General features: G+C 40.1%; 1 protein-coding gene across 1 annotated transcript in view; it reads right to left on the bottom strand.

Moving 5' to 3' along the window:
- Nucleotides 1–1530: 1530 nt before the first annotated feature.
- ITGA8 (integrin subunit alpha 8) overlaps nt 1531–19550 on the bottom strand; it is a 174471-nt gene continuing 156451 nt past the window's right edge. Inside the window, 3 exon segments of the mRNA XM_006031697.3 lie at nt 1531–4167; nt 6399–6521; nt 14399–14500. Of these exon segments, the coding sequence (XP_006031759.2) occupies nt 4081–4167; nt 6399–6521; nt 14399–14500 (312 nt within the window). The 3' untranslated portion in view covers nt 1531–4080.

The raw sequence follows: 19550 nt of genomic DNA, 5'->3' as shown, positions 1-19550 counted from the left end.
TTCCTGCTGTGTCACATCATGGCGCCAGCATAAGCTAAATTCAAGACTTTTTATTGTCAAGAGGCACTAGCATTACACTACATTTCAGCATGGATGTTTGCCAACAATCATAAATAAAGAGCTCACTCATAAACAATCCCTAAAGGCTGCATGTCAGGCAGATGGTATTTCATTAAAAGTAAAGTTGGTCACAAAGTATAGGAGTACCTTGCAGGACAGCCAGTTGGGAGTCACCTCTCTTGTGTATGTTTGACAGTTTATAAGTTGTTTGTCAGTTTCCAAATGACTTTTCAGATAACGCATGCCTTGTTGCTTGAAAATCCTTCAGGTTTCCACAAACAAGCCTAAGATGCAGGGAAAAATGTGCTATTTTCAGGAGATGTTTAAAAATGGAAACCTGGAAAGTTTCTTAACGCAGCACTTGGGGAGAACAGGAAATGTTTGTAAAATAATCCTCATAAATGTGACAACAGCCTTTTTTCATTAACAACTAGACAGTTGCTTGAAAATCATATTAGCTGTACAGCCAAGGCTTCAAATAAAAAGATTAAATCTATAAGGTGATATGATGGCAACATATCTACTTGTACCATTCACTGTTAGGTAAATTATTACATTTTCTGATTATTACAAAATGTAGATCACTTGATACTCTTAAAAAGTTAACCATATATATAAACATATTAGACAATCAGCTTTTCTTAAAAAGGCATCAGAAGTTTATGTCTCCTAAGTTTATCCTATCGTGGCAGAGGTCATACCAATAAGTAGTTTATAGAAACTCTTTGTTTTAATAGCTCTGGTTTTCACTCCTATGTTCTCAGTCCCTACCAGCTCTATATATGCATGTTAGAATGTTACTTACGCAGAGAATGGGCCACATTCACCAATTAATCCCTGGTCTGGCTCCATTAAAATGAATGGAGCCAAACCGTTTAGGGATATAACAAAACGTAATTATACAGTATATATACTTGCATGTTGTCATTGCTTTGTCCATATACTGGATGCTGTTTCCCAAAAGGCTAGCACTCTGAAGAGAAAGCTCAACACCAGCACTGACACCCAGAAGTCTCCTTCTCAAAGCTGTTTGCAATTTTCAGCTGAATTTATCCACAAATATTGGGACCCAGAATTAAAGTCTTCAACCATCCAATGTTCCAGACATTACCATAGGGGAAGTTTAATCTACAAGGATGCAGAAATATAAAACAAAGCTTTTGCTCAAAGCAACTGTTTGTCAGCTCATGTGCCTCTAATTTGGTTTTCAGTGACATTATGCAGCTGCAGCCAATGGATTCCAGCCAGGCCCAGCAGTGACTGAGGTTCTTTTAGGTTTAAATTTAGTATCTGAACATGCTATAGCCCATCATTAAAATAAAATAAAATAAAATAAAGCATAATTGCTCAAAACTGAAGCATAGAGATTATAACTGGAAAAGACTTATTAGGTCATCTAGTTCCATCCTCCAGCCAATACAGGATTGAAAACATATTGGATACATACTAACACAACCTTGTTTTTTCCTCTTTCTTTTTATTGTACTCATTAAACAGCATATTCAAAGTTTTAAAAAACAACAACAAATGCCAGTGTAAACATGCTTCAGGTACATAGGTAATATAAAGTATTGCACATACAAAAATCATATAGTCAGTATTTCCTAATGGTAATAAGTTCATCAGAGTAAGAACTGTGCAGATGATGTGAATTTACTCAGCTAGTCAATCTTAATTCTGGAACTCCTACGCACACCAATTCAATATTTACAAAAGATAAATTCTCTTCCTTTTCCTCTGTGGAGTAATTGGATCTTAAATGTCTGGGTGCATTGGTGTGGACCTTGCCAGGGCTGATTTTGCAGTGGTTTTGTGAACTGAGCTCTGAGTTTTGGTTTGTAAAGGATCAGTGCAAACCCATACAGACAGTCCTCCTGTCACCAGTTTTTGTGGTGAGACCAGGAAATAGCCAGGTAGCCTCATCTTGAGAAAACACAAAAGAAATATTCTCCTTTTCCCCCCCCAAGTCTCATGGGCAGATAGAGCGATGCTCTAATGATGCTAGAGAACTTGCCAGGTTTTCCATAAAAATGGTGTTAGTCCTTAAAATGGAACTTTAGCGCACAGATTTTCTGGCTATTGAGCCAGAGTTTATGAGCCTGCCCATGAGCTGGCTGTGGTAAATGAGCGGGATGTCTTGCTGTGTTATTTTCCGGTCCTTCAGCAAGTCATTAGATTGACAGCAGTGGTCTTGCTTAGTGGTTACTTCTGCTTTAACAATAATAGATGTCAAGAAAGCAGCAAGACAGCAATTTAACAAAGCTTAGGAGGCAGCAGGACGGGTTAAAAATAATCACTGGTCCCAGGTGGGCAGCAAATTGGAAGCCCAGTTAGACTGGTGGGAAGGAAAGAAGGCCAGAGAACAAAATGAGTTAATTTTCTCTTCTTAAGCCCACAAAACGCAGGGAATTTCAAAGTTGCTGCCATCACAAGAGGTCCTTAGTAGATAATTCACACAGATCTACAGCTGTGTGACTCAAAATTAAATTAGGGCCATTCACTGATATCCAAGTAGGAGCTACTGGTGAACTAAACTGGATTCATCCATTCTTTTGTATCTTAAAATCAGAAAATAAACAAATCAATACTGTTACTGCATTTATCACAAAATATCTTTCCTTTTGTGCATCATCTCAGATTTGGATTATCTGCTCCTACTTATATAAATCCAAATGATTCCTTGTTATAAAAAAGAATTGTAAGTTACTTTATCCAAAAACTTGATTTTGCCAAAAATCTCTTAAACATGTTAACAATGTTTTTGAGGCTGTATTTTATAAAAATAAAATGAAAAATGAGGCATTTCTTTAAGTAAATGAAACGTTACCATCTATGGTACAACGGTCACAAATCCAACATGATATGCAGCAGAATTTTTAAGAGGATGTTTTAACAAAATAAGCACTGAAACAGAAGGGAAAATTCAGTTTTGACAGAAAAGTAGACTAAATTCCTACAAACATCAACTGCTTTTGCATCAGTTTATGCCAAAAATGGATTTGGTTAACTGAATTTAGTGCTGCCACTTAACGGTTTAAGAAGGTACAAGTGAGCTTTAAAATATTCTTTTGTCATACACCCTGAACATGTCTACACAAGATGCTACCATGCAGTGGTTATTGAACATTTATTTAGGACTTGTATAACCAAGTCCTAAATAAATGTGCAGTAACTGGAGTTATTGTTCACTAGTGCGGGAGCATTCCTTTAGTGATGCCTAATAATACTGTGCAGCAGTGTATTAGCACTGTATTATTCAGCTACTGTTCAGTTAGTGTCTTGTGTAGACACCCCACTTCTCATAAAATTATGTATAAATTCCTCTGTTCTCCAAAATATCTTGCAACCAAGGGAAGTATACTGAATTTATAGAAAGGGTTCTTTTTTATATTTACATGGCAAGATGATTGCCATTTTATGTTTTACTTCTTTAAAAAAATCTGAATCTATGATTAGATCAGATACTTATCCTAGAAAGGTGGAAAAATAAATAATTGTGCCTCATTTATAAAGTCCTTTAAAGACTATCTTCATTTTTCAGAAGTACTTTCACAGTACCAATATATTGCTTGTCTCCCTGAGCCGTAATTTCATAAGAGTTCTTATCCTTAGGGAGGTCAAAAATATTCTGCATGATACAGCAGTGTTTGAAAGTTTTGTCCCGGTCCATCTTTTAGAAGATACAACAATACAAACATTTCAGCTTTGCAGATTTGGAGTTATTCTGAAAGTGTTTTAACATACCACATGTGCTCAAAAGTATCTTCTGAAATCTAGAATGAAGTATGGTATGAAAACTCTGCAGAGTGGTTGATTATGTTTTCAAGGCAGCGATAAAGCTGCTTTTTGCCATGGATGGTCATCACGTGGTGAATGTTCATAACGTTGCATAGCTCAGATTACAAGTTCATGTCACTTGCAAGTTCAAAGGAAGACTGTGGTAGAAGAAATCCTTTGTTTAATCTTTAGCACATTTCTACTTGTGAGCAGGGCTCCAAACTGAACCTTCACTTTCTTTTCTCATGCATCAGTAGTCTTGTCATTTGTCAGTTGTTCCCTGTCAGCCATATCATCTTGAGGAGGTCTAGCTCTGTCAAAGAAACCACACTAACGAAAACAAAAACACCAATCAACAGAAGGTTACCACATGAATCTCTCTCAATTTCCAATATTCACCTTGGTAAATCTTAATTTAGGGCCTAGATTACAATCCTAGCTCTTGCAAGATGCGATGCACTTGAGTAAGGGTAGCAGAGCAAGTTTACAAGTTCTTTGGGGAAGGAACGCTGCCTCTTATCTGTTTGTAACTATAGACTTAAAACCACTGTATGTTAGGAATTTGAGGAGACTTCAAGAGTGCTCTGTCTTGTACTGACTCTTATTAAGGGATTGGTCTTACAAGTTACAAGGCTTTGAGGACCCTCAGCACTCTAAGTCAAAGGGAGATCAGCACCATGCAGGATTGCCTTAAATGCCTCAACATTTCTTTCTCTCTCTCTCTATAATTAGATACAAAAATTTCAAGTTTGATTGTATACAAAAGGCATCAACAGAACTAAAATAGCTAAAACAATATTCTAAGCATTTTAAAAATAATAATTAGCAACATTAGGTCACAAAAAACTTCTGATTAAAATAACTACAACCCCCCCCCATAAATACAAACAAATTGACAACCCTATATGTTTTTTTCCATCATATATATGGAGTTTTCTTCCTTTCCCTTCCCATTAAATGTACTTTGTAAACACATAGTAATGAGAAAGGAAACACAAAAAGTGAATTAAAAAACCAATCAAATATGCAGATCTATTCTTTCAGAAAACACAGCACTATATTCCCACTTACGATGCTGCTGTTATTGGCATAAGAAACAAAGTGTTTTCATTCCTTGGATAGGGACCTCTTTGCCCTACTTTTCTGAAAAGCACCTTCTATACTTTCAATGGAGTTGTGAGCTCGATTTCATTGGGGAGGGTCAAGGTTTCAGCTGTTTGGGTGCTAGATAGATAATACAGCATCCTCTTTGGACAATAGTAGCTTGCAAACTTTAACTGTTACATTGCAATGACACCATCTTCAGAGGGGGCTGGTATACTATGTTAGACTGACTGGATTATGGATTTTTTAATGTCATTCTTTATGAAAACTAAATATAGGTGGACAAACACCATGGACCAAATCCCCAAGTTTAATGCAAACCTACATGGACAGAAGTTTCTGAGACAGACAGCATTTTGGTTGACTTGAATTTTGACATCAGCTGTGATTCTTGTGTGCTTCTCTTTACCCAGTAATGGTTACAGCCAAACATGGGTGTTGTTCAGGGGCTATTCAAATCAGTGATATTAAGAGACAAAGAAATGAGTAGTTGTACTGAGCTAGGTAGCACTTTATAACCCAGTTTAAAGAACATTTGGGACATGTCTATTCTGCTTCTCTGTAAGTCTGGAACTCATCACTGAGAAAAAAACCCTGTCTACTTGTTCCACTGTGGGCATGCCAAAGCCCAGCAATTAGGCAGCATAGGTGGTTTAAAGCCCCTGAACATGCACCCAGTGCTGCTCTCAGACTATTCTGGGAGAACCTGGGAGCAGCACCAGGTGTGTGCTCAGGATCACCAGGTGTGCTTAATTGTTAAGTTTTAGTGTGTATAGAGAAGGAAAAATGGGTAGAACTTGTTTTTTAGTAGTGGGCCCAGGCTCAATAGGGAGACAGGACAGATGTAGCCAAAGGGACAATCCTTTTTCTGAACACTAAATGTTGATGAAGTGATGTCAGGTTCTAAGGGTGTTTCCAGAAATTTCAAGTGGGAAAGATTGTCTTTAAAAATTGTGAAAGAAAAAAGATCTTTACCCGTGGCTGCAAATTTTGTAAGGAAAGAAAAACCCCAGGACACAACCTCCTGATACTAAAGGAAATCAGATTTCTTTTAAAAGAAAATATCTCCCTAAAATTAGGGGGGGTCAACAATTCCTTAAGGGTTAAAGGAAAACATACTGGAGGCATTTCTTTCTACTATGCATTATGATACTAAACATCCTGAAAAGAAGATCATAGGTCTTGGGAACAGATCAAACCATGTATGCCCATTTATAACCAGAATTTAATAATAAAAAAAGACTTTGAAAACAAGTTCCTTTCATAAAGGTCAGTGACATAAGCATGTCAGATATGCCAAAACAAAGAAGACACATGTCTACCCTGGCCTCTGCTCCAAAATGTTAAAACTATACATTCCATTTTCTTTTTCTTTGTTTTTGTTAGTTTAAATCTTGCTAGCATCCCTTCCAATTTCATTAAGCTAATAATAGAAATGACAACAACTACATATTTACCTTCCACAAAGCTAAGGTCAAAATAGCCAGAACCAGCAATCCAAGGAGTATTGCTAATATTATAACCCACAAAGGGATTATAAAGGAGACATTTGGAGTGGCCCAAATGACTGAAGTTTTAATCTGAAACGAAAAGATATGACATGTAAGATTTTGTAATAAATGGATCCTGAAATAGAGTTACAGGGGTTATAAATATTTACTTATAAAAGTTACATTAATTTCCTGACTAGAAACATAGATTTCCCACAGTTCCTGTATGTTGACTGACTTGCTGCAATTTCTTTTCAATTTGTTGAAAATATCCCTAAAAATGAGATTTTTACATATACAGTAATACTTCTTCTACCAGGCATAATACACAACATTTGTACTTCATGGATATTGAATGGCTTTTGTGAACTCTTCTATTGTTAATATGTTAAAACCATACAAGAAGTCAAATTTGCCTCTCATGTACATGGTGTATGTACACATAGAATTGAACAACTGTGCAAGCACGGATTTTAGGCCAAATTCTCAATTGGAACTAAAATATGTACTATGCAAATGACATGTTTTAATACAAAAATGTGCTGACTGATCAATACAATTTTTATTATATCATTTGTTTTTCAGCTAAGCAGCCCAAGAACTAGTGTCCATATATCCTTGGGATACAAATTACAGTGCTCTAAAACAACATTCTTTTTGAACTCTCACGTTACAATCTTATGGTTAAAAGCAGCTTTGTATACTTGGAGAATGACAGTAAATTACTACTCTGTGAGCACGTCTGCACAAAATGCTTTACTGTGCAGTAGCATAGTTTACTGCACGGTATTAAGTAGGGGTGTGCAAAGCGGGCAGTATTTGATTTGGATTCAGGTTTGGCCCAATTTGGGGGACAGTGACTCGATTAGTTGATTTGGATCACTGTCCCGATTCGATTCGGCTGAATCTGATTCTGAAGATTCAATGCTGATTCAGAGAATCAGCAATTCAGTCATAGACACAGCTTTAAATGTTTTTTCTACACACCTCTAGGTACCAGGCATGGCTCGTGAATGTTGAGATGGTGGAGCATCCCCCTGGAGCATGGAGGGGCCCTGCGTGCTTGGCAGTGGACCCAGAAGTGGATTGGAAGTACTTCTAGTCCACTTTTGGGCCCCCCCCCCATGCTCCCCTGGCTTGACCCTGGGTGCTTCCTCAGACCCAGGAGGCACCAGTTGCTGAGCCGGGGGATTTGCTTCTGGTCCACTTCCAGGTCCATCGCTGAGCAAGCTGTGTCTATTTCCAAATCATCGAATCTCTCTGAATCTCTCCGAATTGATTCAGAGGGTTCCGATTTGATTTGGAGAGATTAAAGGGTTCCCTGATTTGATTCGGATTTGGAGATTTGTCTGCTGAATCAGGCCAAATCTCTGCCGAATCAAATCAGTGACCAAAGCATCGTACAGCCCAGATAGTAAGCATACATGTCTACACGTGCACGTTTACTGTGCAGTAAATTATGCTACTCGCAAGTAAATTTACTACCTGCAAATGCAAGTAGCAAATTTACTTGTAAGTAGTAACTGTGCAGTAATGCACATGTAGATGCCAACCAGGACCAAATTTGCTCCCAGTTAGGTCTGCCACTTGGGGGTCAGCCTGAAGCTAGCCCCAGGGCTCCAGGGCTGGGAGCCTCTCCTGCCCCAGGGTTGAGCTGGCTCTATGGCAGCCCCAGCCTCAGGCACTTAAAAGCCTGCAGGCAGTTTGACTCCTGGGACACATGCAGGTAGCCTGAGGCCACTTCAGGCCCCTGTGTTCACTCCTGGGCAGGCCGCAGGCCAGCTGCACCAGCCTTAATTCTTAGAATTAGTCAGTCTAGTCACCAGTCTAGTCACTCAGCTTCTATGATGGGGGGAAGTGCAAAATTCATTTAATTCTTGTCTCTCTATTACTTTACCTTTTCAGTAATTCCAGCATCTTCACTAAACCTTACCCCATCCTGACCCAAGTCTCAATAATGGTTTCCCAGGAATTTGAGGACTCCCAGCTATCATTGTGTCTTTCTGTATGAGCCACTCTGGGCTAACTTCATTATCTCACTGTTTCCTGGTCTGAGGCAGTACTTTCAATAGGTCCTACCTTTTGTGAGGCTCACATCTATATTTCTAAGATACCCCTCACTGTGGTATTTGGGCTCTGGTACATGGTTCAGACCCAAAGTAAATATGTTTCTATGTTGAAAAGAGGAACAAAGTGTATGTTTAGGATAAGAATCCTGCCCCTCTCAAAGCTAAAACACCAGTCTTTCTGAAAAACTCTCTAATTCTTATGCTATTTAATACTTTAAGATTGGCCAGTGGGTTAAATACCAACATTATTGATTTGGTAAGACACATTCAGCTAACATGTTTTCCCACTGCAGCTGGGCATACTTATAGAAGTCTGCATACTCAAATAGAAGTGGTGCAAATTTGAGCAGGGGCTTTTTGCCTCAGCGCATGTGCCCGGGCATGCACTTTGGTGTGGTGCAAGTTGTGCCACTTGGGGCAAAATAACCCTGCCTGGCTCCTCCCAGATTTGTAGCCAGGGGGAGCTAGAGCCAGGGGCCAACACTTGTGCCAGCCCCAGCAGTATAAAAAGCTGCCCTGTCCTGGTTTCATTAGTACAATAAGCTGCCCTGGCAAGTAGCTCAGGGCTACTTGCTCTCAGGAGCTTCTGAGGCCTGGCCAATTGGTATCTGAGGACACTACCCCTTGTGCCAGCTGGACTGTTGAAGCAGCCCTGAGAATTTCTGCACCCTCTACCCGTTGCAGCAGTCTGGCAGTGGGAGCTGCTGCCTGGCTGTGACCTGCTGCCACCTGTGACAACATGTGGCCCCAAGGCTGTGTGCCTGTGAGACCCGGATGGGGAATGCATAACCAGTAGAGGCATCTGCCCCTCTGGGCAAGCTGTCAGTGGGCTGTGGCTGCAGAGGTGGCCTTTGTGCAGCACTACTGCCATGTGTACCTCTGCCTGGTCATCTGGGCAGCTATTGCCTGGAAGATGTTCCCAGTGTGGTGGCCTGCTTTGAACTGTCAAAGCATGTCCTCCTGGTCCCAATTGGTCAGGAGGTCAGCCACCTCCAGGTGGGTCCCAGGTGCCAGCTCTGAGCAGGCTCCTCTGCCTGGGTACTGCCACTTGCCTCACTAGCAGGAATTCTGGTGTTCTCTATTTGAAAACTGAAAAATCCCAGATACAAAAAATCCCAAAGTCACTCTGTAAAATACCCTGAAATCCACAGCCAGTGTGTGGTCTGCTAGCTAATGCTGAGAGGTGTCCATGTAAGGCGGGGCGGGGGATAATCCCTGCTTAGTAGGGAGAAGCCAGGCAGATGCTCTGTGCCTGCAAGTCTGTGCTGAGCAGAGGGGAGGGGCCAGCTCTGCTGTGGAGCAGAGAGCCCCGCCCAGCCCAGAGAGCATGCAGGGATGCTGGGGGTGTCTGGTTTATCTTAAACTACCAAGGGGTCTGGGACAGACATTGCACAAACCAGTTTGAGCCAAATCAGTTAAGTATGATTCAAACAGGTTAATCTCAAACCAGTTTCAGCCATTTTCAAACTGGTTTATGTGCACTGAACATCTGTTCTGTTACAGGTTTAAACCAGTTTCTGATCACTTAAACTGATTTATGTGTAATGTTTGTCCCTAGCCATGGAGGGACTCACTTGGGGTAAACAATAGTAGGGACCTTGTGATTTTCTAACATTCATATTGGTGGTGGGGGCTGCCAAAGCTAAGGATGGATCTGAGGAGTGCTGAGCGAGGGTGAAGATTTCCTGTGAGTATGGTTAGTGAGGGACTAACAGTGACGGAGGCCAGGAGCAAGAACTAAAGTTGCAGGGCAGTCAGAGAGAGGGCAGCTGACAAGACAGCATGGGTGGAGCCTTTGTGTTTTCTTTAAAGAATATCAGAGATACGATCAAAGCTGAGTTTATAACGGAAACTGCTTTTCAAGTGTAACTTTGAACTTGTTACTGTGACCCCATGAGAGAGTTATGCAACATCAAAATCTGGTTAGGAAATCATCTATCCCAAGGACTTTTCACCTTAAAAATTGCTTGCTCACAATTAAGCAAGCTAACTAAACACAAAGAAATATTAACAATCTGGGCTAAGGTCCTGAGATGCATTTTAAAAATACAAATTTATCCACAGCTTTCTAATTTATCTGATGCTTTAAGTAGTAGCAGCTTCATATTCCCAGTAAATCAGTTACCCTAGTAATGCTATTGCTACTACCATATATTATGGATGTTTAATCTGCCCTTCATCTAATCTTTAATCATCCTGTTTAAAGAGGCTGAAAGATCATAAATAACTCTCTAATACTCCTACATGTTGCTATCAAACATTTACAGCATAATGTTCTTGTATGTTTTGAAAAAATGCCCAAAGCAATATGTAAAATCTCCCTTGAGCTTGTACCCATAATTAATATTGACATTTGTGTTTACATATTACAAATGCCTTGTATAAACTTTTTTTTTTATAAGGAGAACAAGCATGTTTAAAATAAATATATCCAATCATTCATACTATAACAACAGCATTTAAAGTAAAAGAGTAACATGCATATGCAAAAGAGTATATGCATATGTATTAAAACCAACCTTTTTCCCCTCTAGTAAACTAAAATAAACTATGCCAAAGACATGTATACTGGGATCCTATTACATATTTAAGATACGATAATTTAAGCCAGCCAAAATTAGTAAAAAGATTCCTAACTGACTTAAAAAAAATGGATCAAGTGCACTTACAGGATGCTGTTGCTGTGTGGGAGAAAATTGATTAACCTGCTCATCAGTGGTTTTTTTTATTTAGTTAGTTATATTGTGATAGCTTTACATTTATTTGCTTGTCATATTCTTTCCAACATCTGTCCTCTTTTTCATTTATGCTTAAGATAAACAACTTATCCTATGACAACATATATCAAGGCCCCAGGCCAGTAAAGAAGGAAGTGAAGGAAAGGCAAGGATTTATGTGAGTGATATCTTTTATTGGACTAATTGCATGGTTAGGATGGACTTCAACAAGCTTTTGAATTAAATGAATTTTTCTTTAGGTCTTCAAAATACCTAAAGACCCACTCTATATTGGACAACTTCAGAAGATCTAAAAAAGAATGAATCTCATGTGAAAGCTTGTCAAAGTCTATCTCAGCCATGCTGTTGGGTGAATAAAAGATACCACCCACAGAAATCCTCATCTCTCACATATTTCCTGGACCACTGCACCTACATCACTTCAACACTACCAAAAAATGTAAGTACAAGTTTCAACTACAGACATATGAATATTCCCACTGAATTTACAGGATTATTCACATTTTTAAAAACTCAGCATCTACATGAACCTAAAAGATAGTGACTTGATGCTATACAAGATATAGCAAAGTTGTGTTATGTATCTTATTGGTATGTCTATATATATACCAATAAGATATATATGTGTGTGTGTGTGTGTGTGTGTGTGTGTGTGTGTGTGTGTGTCTATATATATAGATATATGTAGAGAGAGATCAATATATATAGATCTATATATACATCTTCCATACATCATCTAAACTGCCAGGTGCTGGGCATTTGTGAATTAAAATTAGTTTTCAACATGATGATAAAATATTTAAAATATTCAACCCTTCATACCATCTCATAAAGAATCATAAGCTTTCAGATAAATCTTTGGATTGATACATTCAAACCACCACTGATTTCTTTCAGAGGAGCAGAAATATAAAGCACCATGCAACTTCAAGGAAATTCTTTCTTTTTGCAGATGAAACATCAAAAGATCTTGTGCCTATAACACATCAAGCTGTAGAATTGGCAAATATCCACTGCCATGAGTAGATATGAAAAAACAGAAAAGAACTATCTTTTTCAAAAATATTTTACAGTTGTCATGATAGGAATTGTGCAGTAAATCATCTACACCCAATAACAAGTATTTTAATGGAGCAACGGAATAAAAACACTTATCAGATTCTTTGGGAGATCATCTGAGAGTTGTTGAGAACAGCAGGCTATCACCTGTAGCAAAGTTCTTCGGTCCAGATGAAGGCAGCACTATCAACATTGTTCAATGGAACATGTGTTTCTGTTAGGGAACACATGCTTCAAGAAAACCAAAAGAGCCTGTATCCATCTTTCAATTGGGAGCCTTTGATCCTTTATGGATGAACACTCTATATCAAGCATCAAAACTCGCTGGGTGAAATTCTGGCCCTATTGATGTTGATGGTGGCAGATTTGCCATTGACTTCAATGGGACCAGGATTACACCCTCTACATTTCCCAGCTAAATGCAGGTACTTGTGTAAAAAAAGAGTGGTCTACATGAAGAAAAGCTTTAGAAGCTTGAATCTGCTAAAACAGAGGTGTCAAAATCCCTTGGTCTCCTAGCCTGGATCCAGACAGCATGGTTCCTCATGGGCCAGATCTAGACCCACTTCCTGCAGTGGGATGAGTAATGGTGGCAGCATGCATTGTCACTGGTTCATGAGCCACTGTGTTGGGTCAGAAAAACACAGGAATGAATGCATATGTTACTCATTCTTCCACCACTGACATATCCCCACCAGGACTGTCTGAATGCCATATCTTTGACACCCTTTTCTAAGATATTTTATACTTGTCTAACTCCAAAAAAAATCACATTAATGTCATGGTATTATAGGTGAGAAAATAACTCCTCCTTTAATAATACTTTTTTTTAATAGATTAGATATAGTTGGGATTAGATATATTTGCCACAAGATTTAATTTCAAAAGATCTGTGCTGACTGCAATTTTTTTTTTTTTTCAAAGAAGGACTGACCATCATAACCCTCCATTTATGTGTAGAACTGAGGTTCAAGTTTTAGGTGAGATGAGTTATTCTGGCCTCCCTGTTTACATCCACATGCTATTTGCCTCAGCTAAAACTGACAAAACAGAGCATTTAAAAGTGAATGCAATGTAAAATTAAATGACTATGAACAGATTCCTCTAGATTACTCTCCCATCACAGTAGTGATAAAAATTTAGATTAAACTCAAACCCCCAAAACTCCATCCCCTAGTAGTCCAGGGCCCACACAAATTTTCCTCTCTACAGGTAGGGGCATTCTTTAATATCTACCTACCCACTACGTAGGGTAATTAGATAACATGTACCTGGAAACCTGAGGATGTGTAAAGGTTTTTTCTGAAAGCCCAGATGTAAGGGTAATCTCATAGCAGGCAAGGACTGAGCTGCTACAGTTCAGGGGTTGGCAATCTTTTTCAAATGTTGGCCACAGCTTGCAACCCAGCCAGTCCAGGGGGCCACCAGTTCCTTCTGCTTCAGTGACAGCAAACTGCAGTGAGGAAGAGCAGCCCCTGAATGGCCGGTAGCAGCTGGCTGGACAGGCCAGAGATGACTGGCATAACATTTGCAAAAGGCAAAACAGATTTAAAAGATGGGGAATTGGTTTGCTTTTAGTAAAATGAGTATCAGGGCAGACCTTCTTGGGTTGGATCTGGCCCGAGGGGCCACAGGTTGCCAATCTGTGCTATAGGTGGTGTCTAAAACTTTCTTCCTGTGAGGTGAACTGCGTGTGTCCTGCTAACTGAGAAGAACCACTGCATTTAAAAACAATGTATGTAACAGTATATGTAACACTAATGTTTCCTTTCAGATTATCTACTTTCAAGTAATGGTTTATCACAACAGACCTGCCAAATGTTACCATTTTTTCCTAGATTAAAAAATCTATTAATTAAAAGAAAAGCAACCTGAAGTGCAGTAACTTCAGAACTGAGAAATTATTTTAAAGTAGAATTCACTAGTATATATCAATATTATATAGAAGAGTAATAAAGAATTTATCTTTAAATAGTGCCCACAGAACTCTTATCAGATGAGGAGATATTGATCCTGATTGTGCATCTATAATAAAATCTTCTGAGATCAGAGTAATAAAAGTAATGGACAGATTTAAAATGCCATTTTCTGTGACACTTACTGCTATGCTTCCCTCAGGAAATTTTGCTGGCTGGACTTTATATGGCATCTTCTTAACTCCAAAGGACACGTTAGAAGAAAGGGTATAGTGGTCATTTTTTCTCTGAAAATACATTAAAAAAATGTCAAGTTAAACGGTGACATTTAAAGGGTTTATAAAAAGTACAGCCCTAGTCACCCCCACTTTACTGTACTATTGTGCCAAGTGCAAGATTTTGGGGGGAAAGTGCCAGAAGGCCTGTAGTAGTCAGCCAAAGGGTAATATGTCCCCCAGAAAAAAATGCCTTCCTTATCTCATTAGAGGTTGCCTTGAGCCCTGAAGCTCAATAGCTTGTCCCTTACAAACATGGACAACTGGTGCCTCCCAAGTCTGAGGGGGGCACCAGATCATCAATGGGGAGTGAGGAGATCCCGCAGCGGCTCATTGCCAAACCTGGAAACACCAGTGGCGAAGCTGGCAAAACAGGAAGTTCATTTCTGCCCGCACTTCCAGTTTCATGGCTGGTGCTTCCAGGGGATGCATGGCCAATTTCATGGGGTACATGTGCACCCGTGTGCACATCCAATGCGTTGCCAATGCTTATAAATATATATACACATCTCACTTCCTGTGATAAAAGAAAGAAAATTAAGGAATAGTATAGAGAGAGCTTACTGGGGTCTTCTATTCTCATAACAGAAGAAAATTCAATGGAGGTGGAAGAAACCAAATTCACAATGATGTTATGAATGTTGAGCTCATTGTTGAACAAGAGCTTAGTAATATTAGAAATATATATATGTACACACACACACACAAAGTCATGGACATGTGTGTGTGTGTGTGTGTGTGTTTCTAATATTACTAAGCTCTTGATGAACAATAAGTTCAATATTCATAACAGAATTTTGAATTTGGTTTCTTCCCACTTCATTCCCAATAGCATCATGACCGAAAGAGACTTAGGGGTCATGATTGACCACAAGATGAATATGAGCCACCAGTGGGATGCTGCAGCCAGCAAAGCAAATAAAATCCTGGCTTACATCTACCTATGTATCTCAAGCAAGACCCAAGATGTCATCCTCTGGCTTTACTTAGGCCTTGGTGAGGCCGCAGCTGCAATACTGCATTCAATTCTGGGCTCCACACTTTAAAAAGGATGTGGAGAAGCTTGAGATAGTCCAGAGAAGAGCCACGCGCCTGATCAGAGGTCAAGAGAGCAGGCCTTATGAGGAGAGGCTGAGAGACATGGGACTCTTCAGCCCGGAGAAGTGTAGGCTTGTGGGGAATTGGTGGCAGCCTATAAGTACATAAGGGGGGTACACCAGGAACTGTTAGAATGTCTGTTCACCAGGGCACCTCAAGGGAAGATAAGGTCAAACAGTCACAAACAGCTGGAAGACCATTTTAGACTGGACATAAGAAAAATGTCTTTACCGTCCGAGTCTCTGCTCTGGTCTGGAATAGAATCCCCCCAGAAGTGGTGCAAACACCTACTCTGGACACGTTCAAGAAGTGTTTGGATGATTATCTTTCTGGGGTCATCTGACTTCAGCTGACTTCCTGCCCTTTGGGCAGGGGGCTGGGTGGACCCAATGATCTCGTGAGGTCCCTTCCAGCCTTAATGTCTATGAAATGTCTAAAATCTATTGAATTTTCTTTTGTTATGAGAATAGAAGACCCCAGTAAGCTCTCTCTATACTATTCCTTAATTTGTTTTCTTTTACCACAGGAAGTATGGCCAAATGAGCAGAGCACTCTCCTGGGATCCAGGGGAACTAGGTTCTGTTTTCCATTCTGCAACTGATTAATTAGCTGAAATTGGGCAGGCCATGTCACTCCTTTCTCTGCCTTAGTTTTCCTCTCTATAATATGGGGAAATGCTACTGATTTTCTTTGTACATATTTTGTGCTCTACTGATGAAAAGTGTGAGACAAGAGCTAGGCATTACGATTATCATTATACCTCATTAGCCTCTACTCCCAAGAAGATAATCTCTCTTCATAAGAGAAGTTTTTCATATCCCCAAGTTACCTGACACCCAACTCCTTTTAATTCTGTCATAGAAGAAATGACCAGAATTAATAGAGGTTTACTGCTGAGCATGTAACAAGAGGGGGGCCTCATAACAAAAGCAACCCAACAATTTGGCACCAGTTCCTTGCAAACTGCACTGAGTGGCCAAGGAATGATCTGGCATGGAGTCTGAATTACCATAGTGACACGAGCCAAGTATAATCGTTCCCTTACCCATATGCAAAGCTCACGTTCTTTCAAAAAATTCCCAAAACACTCTATGAACTTCCCTAATCTCCAGGACTACTAATGCAAAATGAGAGAAAGCCATTTCTGTTCTTCTCGATTCATATTTTCATTTACAAAACATTTGAAATAGTGTCTGAAGATAGGGAATATTGTGTTTCTAAGTGATCTCACTCTATATCTTATGTTTTATAATGATTCATTATCATGACATTCTGTCCATTCCATGCATACTGGAGCATTATTATTTCATTTTCTTCATCAATTAAAATCATGTTCAGTATTTCTGAAACCTCACTGTTCCCTCTGTATCTACCTCCCAGGATATTCCTTTCTGTTGCTATCCTTCCCTACCACAAACTGGGTTCTGCTTCAATCACAAGACTCAGTTTTTATTGGCTAGCTCTTGTCCTTTCTTTTATATACGTTGATCATTACACCTTATATGGAAAACTCTAGCATCAACTTTCTTGGTCCTTTTATTTCATATATGTTTCCCTTTTCAGCTTCTTCCTAGGGCCTGGCTTGAGGTGCCAAGGACCTCAATGACCTTTTACATTTATTTTAACCTCACTAAGTAGGATTTATGCATACATCTGTTCAGTCACTAAACCTGAATCTTTGCTTCAGAATGGACACACACAAAACTTTGTACATTTGCCAGCATATTTACCACTGAAAGTCTTCCCATCTCCTTTTTAAACAAAGACTTTCCTCTTTGAATATGTTAGAGAACTTTTTGGTGACATGAAGCCAATACACTTATTGCCTTATGGAATTCATTTGGCTGTGCCATAACTTAGCTCTTTTAAAATATTGCTAGCAATGGAATGCTTAATATTGCAACACATTCAATCTCTCTAGGCCCTTTTTAGAAATAAGCAACAGAGAGAAAACTGCTTCAAGTGACCACCAAGGGAGAGACAAATCAGCTCCTGAACATAGGTGATCTTCTATTAGACGGACACCTGATTTCAACTCACTTGTTGTTTAGATAAATAATACTTTGGGACAGGAAGCTTGATAGGGATGGTTACTTACATATGCTTTATAGTATTTACATTCTGTAAAATGGAGTGGTCAGAGCAGGCATTGTATCCTTAATCTCAGTCACAGGCTTCCCCCGCCCCCCCCCCTTTAGGACTTTTTGCATTCTTATTTCACTGCATGATAATTCTCACAGGAAGTCCTATAAATACTCTGGTATTTCTCATACATTTTGCTATGATTTTAGCTATTTTCTCTCTCAAATAAACAAAGCGAATTTGTGTTAGGCCAAGTCATGGCACATCCCAATGAATTCCAAATTCATGTTAAGAAATGCAGAACTCCTTATGCCTGAAAAAATGCCTTATGAATGTCAGAGTTTTCAATGACATGGGCTATGGTCTATGATTTACAAAAAAGTGCTGTAGTGAAGAGGACAAGATGAATTGCTTTATCAAATTAAGAGATGTAAGAAGAGAAGACCCACAATCTGATTGGCTAGCGTACAGTGCAGGACATTAGTTCTCTTGAAATGCCCTATACAGAAAATGCATCATCTATAAAAAATAAATTCTTTGCCTACAGCGTATGGTTTATTTCATGTTCAACTTATATTTGCAAAAGCAACCACAGAATTGGACACTTCCTGGGGATTAATGTCTGCCTGGGGTTAATAACCTGAGGATGTGCCTAGGATCATCAAATCCTCCCAACCAGTCATTAAGCTCCAGGAAACACTCTGCACCTCAAGTAAGAATGTAAAAGACTACAAGAGTCTTCTATATCGTTGTGGAAAATTTGTTTGTGATAAAAGGTACCAATAGAACATATGTGGTCATCCTCCACTGGAGACTGGAGCCTTCTCATTGCTCCAACACCTCACATGTTTTGGCTGCTATCTTGCACTTAACCTTGTACACAATTCCTGTGTAGATACTTATTTTTCCCCCACCACAGAATCATTTTATGTTACTCCTGCTTAAATATTCTATGTTTACTGAAAGCAGCAAAGCCTGAGGTTTGAAACTCATGCTAAGGGGGTTTGATTATGATTCTAAGAACACGGGGAGGCGGAGGACACACCCTGCTTGAGCAGAGGTGTCTAACAGTAGGCCTGTGCAAATAGGAAAGTATTCAATTTGGATTCGTATTTGGCCGATTCAGAGGACAATGATTCAATTTGAAGATTTGGATCACTTTCCTGAATCCAGCTGGCCAAATCAGCTTCAGAAGATTCAGCGCTGATTCGGAGAGATTCGTAGATTCAGATTGGCTGGGGAGAGGCAGGCACAGCCAGGCAGCTGCTGATTCTCTCACGGCTCCTCCAGCTGTGCCTGCCTCTCCCCAGGTTGGGGAGAAGCCCCCATGACTGCCCTGCCCGACCCCATCCCCTGCCTGACCCCAACCTAATCCTGGCACATTTTTTTTTTTTTAATATAAAATCAGCAGCGGCAATTGGGGCCTCTGAGTGCTCATGGCAGAGCCTCCCCACCATGCAGCATGGGGCAGTGGGGGGCAGAGGGCATTGCCCCCCCCCGCTTGGCACCCATGTGGTAGTTGCCCCATGGCGTGGGTGCAGTGTGGCTCGGCAGGGCACTGCGAGCTGCCTGGAGGCTGTGGCTGAGCACTGCCAGGCTCTAGGTGACTGCTGGAGCAGCCCCAGCTCCCAGACAGTATGTGGAGACATGCTGAGCTGTGCTGCACCTGTGCAATGCAACAGCTGCTGCATGGGTGCCAGGGGGGTGGGGGTGTGATCTGCCATAAGCACCCAGAGGCCCCAGTCACCGCTCCTGCAGCTGGTGACTGTGGAGCTTTTAAAAAAGCCCTGCAGTTATCAGCTGCAGCAGTGGTGGCTGGGGCCTCTGTGTGCTTGTGGCAGGACAGGGGCTTTTTTTTTTTTTTTTTTTTTTTTTTTTTTTT

This window comes from Alligator sinensis, unplaced genomic scaffold (genome assembly GCF_000455745.1).
Source record: "Alligator sinensis unplaced genomic scaffold, ASM45574v1 scaffold114_1, whole genome shotgun sequence".
Lineage (NCBI taxonomy): Eukaryota > Metazoa > Chordata > Crocodylia > Alligatoridae > Alligator > Alligator sinensis.
Note: the sequence above shows the minus strand (reverse complement) of the source record. Positions and strands in the feature narration are given on the sequence as shown.